Source organism: Anguilla anguilla, chromosome 16, assembly GCF_013347855.1.
Source record: "Anguilla anguilla isolate fAngAng1 chromosome 16, fAngAng1.pri, whole genome shotgun sequence".
NCBI classification, from domain to species: domain Eukaryota; kingdom Metazoa; phylum Chordata; class Actinopteri; order Anguilliformes; family Anguillidae; genus Anguilla; species Anguilla anguilla.
In genome coordinates, this window is record NC_049216.1 from 34,020,374 (window position 1) to 34,030,424 (window position 10,051).

At 42.8% G+C, this 10,051-nt stretch overlaps 1 protein-coding gene and 1 long non-coding RNA gene across 2 annotated transcripts; both read left to right on the plus strand.

Annotated features, from left to right (window-relative positions):
* Positions 1-1,524: 1,524 nt before the first annotated feature.
* LOC118215486 lies at positions 1,525-5,307 on the plus strand. The gene is made up of 3 exons (XR_004762829.1): positions 1,525-1,623; positions 4,979-5,007; positions 5,271-5,307. It is a non-coding gene; the product is annotated as an uncharacterized LOC118215486 (long non-coding RNA).
* Positions 5,308-6,152: 845 nt separating this feature from the next.
* LOC118215485 (troponin I, fast skeletal muscle-like) lies at positions 6,153-8,877 on the plus strand. Its single transcript, XM_035396346.1, has 4 exons — positions 6,153-6,281; positions 7,147-7,236; positions 7,462-7,638; positions 8,415-8,877. Exons 1-4 carry the CDS (start codon positions 6,159-6,161, stop codon positions 8,502-8,504), a joined length of 480 nt encoding a protein of 159 aa, XP_035252237.1. The 5' UTR covers positions 6,153-6,158; the 3' UTR covers positions 8,505-8,877.
* Positions 8,878-10,051: the final 1,174 nt, after the last annotated feature.

Below are 10,051 nucleotides of genomic sequence, written 5' to 3' on the forward strand. Positions count from 1 at the left end.
AGCGCTGTCCACACCAGGGTCAAATAATTATTTAAAAACTTTAATTAATTTTTCAGGTGTCAAAAGGTTATTTCAGATTATAAACAACAACAACAAAAAAAGTATTTAATGTGATTGTACATTCTGGTTTGTAATATTTTTATTGAACATTCTCAGTGATCAGCAGGATGTTTTCAAATTTCATTGGTTAAAATATCTTGTGTTGAAATATTTAAAATATGTATGTGATCAATGTATAGGCACACAGTACAATACCTTGGGGTTAGTTTAATTTTATTGGACATTTTGTAACTACCACATCAGGGTTCATAGCTCTATCACTTCTTGTTGATTTCGAGGTGAAAATGGACCCCCTTGGTGTTCTGCTGTTCTCAATGGGCAAAGTGCAAATGCTGCTGTGTTAGAGAAATAAATAAGACTGTTTACACTCAGAAAATAAATTGTCGGATTTACTTAAAATTATGGGCCGTGCTTTCACGCAGTGTTAACTTATACGTGACTTCAACTGATTAAGCTGACTAAACTTAACTCTTGTTAACCTAACTCAGTTTTACTGAGCATGTCCATTTAATATTATTAAGTACTTGTGACTATAGCACATTAAGTTCCCTGAAGTCAAAAGATTTTGCATAATATGCTAAATGTCTTAGTAAATCAGACCATTAGGCCAGCAAACAAATATTTGTAAACAGAAACAGGACCCTGTGAAGAAGGAATGGAAATGCCTGCCGTAGTCCGCAGGTTAGCAGTGCACTTCCTGACAATCTCCACATGGACACGGTGATCGTTCTTGCATCGCCATGGAGACGAGGGGGCAGAAAGAGCTGAAGTCGGTCCTGCAGCATTAGAAGGGGTGAGACTTGGCTGAAAAATCAATTTAAAAAAAAAATAATAATTTGGTTCATTTATGCATGCTTTAATTTGAAGTAAAAGATTTTACAGGTGACCATGCAGATGGACACTGATCTCTGGTCTTTCTATTTGCAAACCACAAGGTGGTGCTAAAAGGCCATTATATCCAAGGGAATGCTGGCGTGGCAGGTTGTACTTTTATCTAAGATAAATCACACACAGGATATCATTTCTTAATCTATACCATCTGTTTCAAACGCCACAAGGAGTCTTTCAGCTGGCACATCTAAAGAGTTGAAGACTAATATATTTAACATTTTTTAATTCCTGTGATTTTAGCGTATTCTAATCCCTTGAACAAGTGGGAGTATTGTATGAGCACTGCTTCCATTATATAAAAAAATAAGTAGAAGGAGAAATACATGACAATAGTAGCTTGACTTTGATGCTTTTTATGAATGAACGTTTAGAGGCCAGATTTCTGAGCACTTCCTGAAGCAAAGGGAGATCGAGGAGACAGCTGGAGGTGTTGGGGGGGGAGTGGATATTTAAGGAGCTGGTCAGTTCATTGGTCAAAGGGGGAAATTGTTTCCATAATGAGAAGACAGGGAGGGATTCTCAGAATGTCGTATATATACAGTACACTTTCAGAAGGGGCTTGTGTCTGTTTGTGTGCCAGACGGGCCCATCCATCTATCTATCTATCCATCCATCCATCCATCCATCCATCCTTCCTTCCTCAAAAGTCCTGCTCTTCTTTTCGGCTAAGAGGTGAGACCCCTTCTGCCGATTCGTGCCCGTGCACCACATTTAAAACCAGCAGCGTCGCCGCCATCCAGGGGTTTGGGTCGCCCCTCTGGACAGGACGTCCCGCAGCCGGTTTCCAGGGGTGATGCGTGTCGAAATGCCTCGTCGCCGAACAACCGTTTCGCCGACCAGTTAACTGCCGCGTGAGGACATTCAAACCGAAGCTACTGTAGCTAGGGGTCGCATCATTGTGACCTTGTGGCCAAAAAGCGGCCAACTCTGGCCGAAAAGCTGCGGGTTAAGACCGCGGACTGGCCAGGCCTGGCGGGGTAGAGAGGTGGGGCTCTCCCTTGGACCTTGGAGCTGTAGAAAGTGTACGAGAGAGAGAGATGGTGTGATGGTGTCTCCAGGGTCCATGTCTGCATGGTGAACGGTTCCATTTGGATACAACTTTCATTTGTACCTTATGATATGGAATTGCCATTTTGTGTGTGAGTGTGTGTGTGTGGGTGCTGTTGTGTGTGTGATATGGGATGAACTTGAAACATGAATTTAGTTAAATATTATTACATATTGAAAAGGTACATTTGTTTTACAGCGATAACAATGGAGAAACAGTGGTGTAGATGTTGCCGGGCTAAAAACAGTCTTGTTTTTGTATTGAGTTACAACCAAACAAATTGTTTGGCTGTAAGTCAATACTTCAGAATTTCACTATTCAGTCGTGTCCCTTCTTCTGATGATGTTATGCTTATATACAAATATAAGGATATGAATTCATTTTAGGAGTGCGCACACAGGGTGGCAGAGGGTCCATATTCTGAACCAACAAATTTCAGGCAGAATGATTGTTGACTGGTTTTCGTATAATCTTCTGTTTGCTTTTATTCTGGGTGAGGGATGGGGGGTGAGTGGAGTGGGTGGTCTTAGGTTTTAGGGCTGTTTGCGATCAACTACTGCACATGCTACACGTATGACAGGCATTTCCGGGGGAAGGTCAAGAGGGCAGGGGGGTTCAAACCCGAAATGAGCCCCCCCCCCCCGAGGCCATGACCCTGTACATGTATAATCTCATTAGGTAACCGTTTGGACTAGAGAGCGTTTTATGTTGCCATGCCGTACATTGAAACTAATGAGCAGAAACATCACAGCTGTTTTACAATTTCATGTATGACAATGTGTTAATTTTATTGACTGCGTGGACCATCTTTATCAACCAAGGCACTGGTGCTGAAAATAATTTTTGGCTATAAAAGCATGCACAGTATATCGGACAGCATATCTGCAATTGTCAATGTTTCCTGTGCTGGTTCACTTACAAATAAACCAATAAATAAATACTACAATGGAATCTTTCAATAATTACTTATTGCTGAAATATGTGTCTCTGGCAGGCAGGGCATCAACCACCTGTCAGGTGTTTGGGTGTTTATGAGCTCCAGGAGTCAGGCTCGCCGTAAGACAGCTGCCCCCCACATCCAACGGGCCTAAATTTAGAGAAGCTCTGCTTCTCCCCAAACACCAAAAGACTCTGCCAGATCCTGTATCCTCACGATTTCCCCCTGCTTCCTTATGTCCCAGAACATTTTCCTTTAGACCCGTGAGTTTTAGTGAAGTTTACAACGCACTGGCTAGCATAAATACAAGAAAGCCAGAGGGAGAAGTCTATCTTGATCCTTGCCTTTTGTGTCTCGGTACTCACATAAATTCTACGCCATTTGCTTACATTTTCAATCAAACTTTTTTTTCTCCAGGTAGAATCCCAAACTTATGGAATGCTGCTCAGGTTGTTCCCATATATAAAGGTGGTGATTCTAGAGGTCAAAACCATTTCCTGTTTGGGCAAAGTCAGTCATTAGCTAACACTCAGGCATGGGCCTATTTAGAGATTTAATACATTTTACAACCACAACAGTCAGGTTTTAGGCCAGCTCTCAGCACAATAACAACAGCAGATAAATTATATTGTGAGCTCTTTGGATAATAAATACCATTGTGCGGCACTCTTTATTGACCTCATAAAAAGCATTTGATGCCGTTGACCATAGTATTTTATGGAAAAAGTTACTCTGCTCAAGACTCATTGAACTTTCGCAAATTGGTTTTACGCGTACCTCTTGGGGAGAACTCAAACTCTTGAAAATATTAAAGGCGTCCCTCAAGGGTCAATTCCTGGTCCACATCTGTTCACACTTTCTGTAAATAACATGGCATTCTTAACACCACATTGTGATGTCACACTCACACGCAGATGATACGCTCTTATGTGGCACAGGCTCCTAGCGTAATCAGGCTGCTAATAACTGAGTCTGCCTTTGATCCTTTTCAGCTGGCTCTCATTAATCACAAGCTTGTTCTTAACTTGGATAAGACAAAATTCTTTTCATTTTTCAATAATTCTATTGGGGAATACTTCTAACTTCTGCATTCATACACTTCAGGGTGCCCAAATTTAGAATCTTAAATCTTAAAAATAAATATTTAGGGATTTGGTCGGATTGTAGATTGTCCTTTAAGACTCACGTGGAACATCTGTCTCGAAACCTAAAAGCTAAAATCTGATTCTTGCACAGAAATAAAGCATGTTTCAGGAAAACCATTGTACAATCAACTTGTCTTATCTGTACTTGATTATGGAGTCATTTTGTAATCTGCACACTGCACCCTCCCACTTTAAAGCCACTTGATGCAGGGCATCATTGTGCATTGCATTTTATCACAAGGGATGCAGTTCGTACTCAATGTTGTGTTTTGTATGAATAAGTATGATGGTGCTTTTTACTGAAGAGAAGGGAGCTGCCTTCCATTTTGTTTATCTATGAGCCTCTACTTAAGAAACTTCTCCATTATCTCTCGTGTTTAATTACTTTTAAATCCAGTAAGTCAGGACTTAGGACTTCAGATATAGCACATGTAAACACACTGAGCAGGGAAAAACAGGGTTTCAGTTCCACAGCTGGAATAAATAGCAAAAAACTTTGAAATTAGAATCCCTTGTCCCTGTAGAAAAATTTGAAGTATTGTAAATGGGCTTTCTTAATATTGTATGTACTTACTTGCTTCAGTTATATGCTTGTGTGATGTTTGACTGCTGAATGTTAACATGCGCTTGAATCATATCTGTCTATTTAAAGTTGTTATACATGTGTTATTTCTTTTGCAGGCATCTCTAGCAAAAGAGATATATGAGCTCAATGAGACTACTTGTGAAACATGAAGGATAAATTTAAAAATATTTTATTTCATTGCACATTTCAATATTTTAGCCCTTATTCAAAAAGTGAACAAATCTTTATACTGCCCCAGTTCATGGGATTAGCTGAACTGTATACACAAATTTAAACTTCACTCACTCACTCACTCTGGTTTCACTTCACAGGGTGAGAAACAAGTGGCCAAGATGTCTGAGTGAGTATTCTATTCACACGTTTATTTTCTCACGTTCCCGGCTTTCCGAGATACTGCCGATAAGCACTCTGTATTCTCTTGAATGTATAAAAACCTTTTCTTTTTTAAAAAAAGAATTCTTTGTAAAAGGTATTTGTTAAGCTGTTTTTTAAAGGAAATTAGTGCCATTAATCAATTTTCAGCCCTTTCCCTTGTTTCTGTTGTGTGAATTCATGAGATTAATTTCCTTTGTAAATAAATCCCTGTCATCTGTCATCTAACAGGAAGAAGATGACATCGAGCCGCAGGCACCATCTGAAGGTAAAGGATATTGGTTGCCACCTGTCCCTTCTCCCAGACTCATTCATAGCCAGAGAACATTCTGGACTGAAACTCTGGAGTCGATGAAAGATAGGAATCTGAGATGAATCTGTACTTGCTCACACGCTCACACACATGCTCTCACACACACACACACAAAAGACACGTTCTCTCTCTCTCACACACTCACTCACTCACACGCACACACAGGCTATCTCTGTCTATCTCACAAACACTCACACATAAACACCCTCTCACTTTCTCCCACACGCATGAACGCACACAGATATATGCTCTCTTCCTCACACACGTGCGGCAGTGTAGTATAATGGGTAAGGAACAGGTCTTGCGACCTAAATGTCACAGGTTCGATTCCCAGTTAGGACACTGCCGTTGTACCCCTGAGCAAGGTCCTTACCCTGGATTGCTACAGTATATATCCAGCTGTATAGATGGATGCAAGTCGTTCTGGATAAGAGCACCTGCTAAATGCCTGTAATGTAATGTAACAAATGTGTACACACACACGGTCTCTTTCACACACACTCATACTCACACAAACATACACAGGCTCTCTCTCCCTCTTTCACACACGCACAAACAATCTCTCTCTCTCTTTCTCAAACACAAACACACACACACACATGCGCAAACACTCACTCTCTCTCTCCCTCTCACACACACTCTCTTTCCCAAACACTCACACGCACATACACACACACAAGCGCATACACACTCTCTCTCTCTCTCACACACACACACACTCTCTTTCTCAAACACACACACGCACATACACACACACACACACACACACACTCTGACTCCCTGCCTGGTTGTGCCTGCAGAGCCTGATGCTTCAGATAGCTGCCAGCATGCTGGTGGCAGAAGCGGCAGAGATAGAGGCGGAGAAGCAGAAGTACATGGAGGAGAATTGCGCCCCCCTGTCCATGCCTGACGGCATGCAGGAGCTACAGGTAAGACCCCCCCCCCCCCCCCCCCCCCCCCAAAAAAAAAAAAAAAAAAAACATCCTCAAGCAATCCCTACCCCCTACCTCCTCAAGGTGCATCCCCTGCACAGCCTGCTACTCAAGGCACAGGTAAGTCCCCATGTGTTCTATCGATCACTTTCCCAGAGCTGATAAAGGTCCTGATAATTTCTGTGATATTGCACTTTATCTATATCCAGTGCAATATCGCAGAAATGCTATATTATACAGTGGTTTGAGATTTGCATCTACTGACTTAGGCTTAATTAAACATTGCCCAGCAGCCCATCTGCAAATGTTTTTTGCAAAATCGCCAAATACAGTGGGCTACATGTCCATCTACAAGTCCTACAGGACCGTCCACCACCTATTTTATCATAATATTGGCAGCTGGCCCTTGACTGACTCAGCTGAATGATCTCCTAGCCCACAGCTGTCCTACCCATCTGCTAGCACACTACTGTTGTACCAATCTGCTAGCACACTGCTATCTGCTAGCACACAGCTGTCTGCTAGCGGCTAGCACACTGCTGTCATACCAATCTGCTAGCACACTACTGGTGTACCAATCTGCTAGCACACTGCTATCTGCTAGCACACAGCTGTCTGCTAGCGGCTAGCACACTGCTGTCATACCAATCTGCTAGCACACTACTGGTGTACCAATCTGCTAGCACATTGTGGTCGTATTGTACTGATTTGCAAACTGACAGTGCTGTTCGCTGACAGTGGGCTGCTCATAGGACTCATAGGTTGCTTTCTGGGGATATTTTTTTTTTGTGGACGTAAAAATAATTTTTTTTGTACTGCAAGAAATTAAGATTTCCTTGTAACCGTATTCCCCCTTCCTCAGGAACTGTGCAAAAAGCTTCATCAGTCCATCGACAAGGTAGATGAGGAGAGATATGACGCTGAGAGCAAAGTGACCAAAACTAACAAAGAGGTAACAAATCTCTTTTTTTACCTACACTTCCTGTTCCTCACTCTTCCTGTTGTCTTTATCCCCCATCAATTATGTTTCTGGGTTGCTTATTCATGCCCAGTTGTGTTTATCTCTCTCTCTGCCTCTCACCTGTGCTTGCTTTCAATCTCTTTCTCTCTCTCTCTGTCTCTCTCATGCTCGATCTGTCTATCCCTCTTCCTCGCTCTTTCTCTGTCCCTTGCTCAGATAGATGAACTTAAGATCAAAGTGGTTGACCTGAAAGGAAAGTTCCAGAAGCCGGTCCTGAAGAAGGTGCGCATGTCTGCCGACGCCATGCTCCAGGCCCTGCTGGGCTCCAAGCACAAGGTCAACATGGACCTGAGAGCCAACCTGAAGCAAGTGAAGAAGGAGGTCAAGGAGGAGGTGGGTGCCCTCTGCTGGAGAGTGTGCAGTACTGCACAAATAGCTCCATCCAGGAGGAAGCAACGGAAGCACGTGCCACTTATGACATCACTGCAGCCAGGGTTCTGAGACCAGCAGGTGCAAATGCCTGGCTGCTCTATGGGGTGTGAGCAACACATAGCATTAACCCTGCTTGTGTCACTACTCTATGGTGACTGACGCGCGTGGGAAGCCATCAACAGGCAGAATATAACTGCCGCAGGACCGACTCCATGCAAGGAAGCGTTCTCCCTCTGTCCAGATTTAGCCCCTGACTCGAGGAACCCTTCAGGAACCAAGGGAGGTATTGAAGCACTGGACCCACAGTGCTGACTGAATTACTAATAAAAAACCTTTTAAAAAAAAGTCATTTCCAAACAGAGAGATGACAGGGAAGATCATGAGATGATATCAGTCCGCCTTTTTTCAGTTTCTGCGTCATGCACTTTTCTTACTCTTGGATAATAAAAAGATAGATGCATCTTTATTGTCTGTTCTACACAGAACTATGTGTACATCACTGCTTGTGCAACCACATGAAAAGCAAAGACTTAACATCAATCTATAATGTTAAACAGTAAAAGAGAAGTAAGGAATTACATGGTCAAAACATCTCATTCAGTTAGTAACTTACTGTAATTAACTTATCTTTCACACTGAAGTAAGTCCGTTTCAAGCTTTGACACTTTGCGTTAGGATCTAAGGTTTGCTGTCCTCACCTGTTCTGTCTCTCTCTCCCCACCTCTCCGTCTTCGCAGGAGAAGGAAGCAGTCGGCGACTGGCGCAAGAGCATCGAGGACAAGGCCGGCATGGGCGGCAGGAAGAAGATGTTTGAGTCCGAGGCTTAAAATGGGGGGTAAAGCGATTAGATTGCTGTTCGCTTATCGAACAGCCCTCTGTTAGCCTAGCCTCGCAGCGCCCTCCATTCTGGCTCTGACTTAGTTACACATGGTGCGCAGTTTCCAGATAGCCTCATGCATTCAGGTGGGGTATCTGAGTGGAGCAGGCAGAGCTGGACGTCTGTGGCCATTGTGTGATTATAGGGGTCCCCCTCCTCTGCAGTTACACCTCTATTCCAGTCACAAAACACAACACGCTTTTTTTTTCTTTTTCTTAACACTAAACAACGAAATGCAGACAATAAATGCGTCTCATCCAACTTAGCCTGTGTAAATAAATCATTGGAACACAAAATAAGCATTCTGTTCTACGTGATGTGAATTCAGCACTTTGTGACATGCCTCCATATTGTTGATGCCTGACAGTTTCTCAAGGTGCCCTGCATGCTGCATGTCTTGGGTTTTAAGAAGGGGAACGGTAAAATGACAGAAGGCATGGCCCATGTGACGTCACTACGCAACCCAGGTGACTTCCCCTGAACCACCCAGGTCTGTTTTCCTCATATTCAGCTTCTCTCTTTCTCTTTCTGTCTCGTTCTGTGTACCTGCAGCACCAGCCAATCAGGAGGGCTGGCTTTGAGGATGCATTTATTAGAGTCAGACCCACCTTTCTCCTCCTATGTACAAAGTGAGGGTTGCTAGAGAACAAACTGCATTCGAGTTCTCTCAGTGCATCGTGTGTGTATTTGGAAAAACTTTACTTGAACTATATATCATAAGGCCTTCATTGCGTCGTCATAAGGATGGCATAATGCATGTTATGAGCAGTTATAGCAGAGCATTACAGAAGTCAGATGCCATGACACTGTTATAATACATGCTGTGATCATTTTGTAACGGCCATTTTGAAATTTTCGCGGCACACATTAGGACATTTGTTATGACCCCTAATGCACTCCTGTCACTCGTAATGACGTGTGCTAGGTGATACGATACAGTGGGTGATAAAAGCTTCTTGGGATGCAAACGCCAGCAACCCAGATAATTCAAAAACAATCTTGCGTACTTAAAGGATACTGTTTCACCAGTTCACGCTGTGCAGCCTCTGCTGGCAGGCCGCAGCTTCCCGACTCACCAGAGGGGGTCACTGTCTCGCAACGAGACGCTCAGCTGTCTGAATGCCTTCCTACACAGATGACACTGTGACCAATTATGTGGGGCTCTAGTATCATCGACATACTTCGGGTTTTACTGATGCATTAGCTACTTACGTTAACACACACTACTGAGCCACACTATCAGAAGAAAAGGGGTACTGCCCTGCAATTTCCATATTCCATGTACCTGAGATTACCTGAGATCTGAAATTCAATTATGTTGAAAATGTGAGATTCTTATAAAGTGACTGTCACATAACTGTACAAAATACAATTTACTATAAAAGGGAAAAATTATGGTTTATAGATAGATTAAAGAAAGTTATAATCCTATATAAAATCTCTGAAAAAGTAGCAAAGGGCAGGAGGACAGCAGGCCTGTAGGTAAAGAAGGAGCAG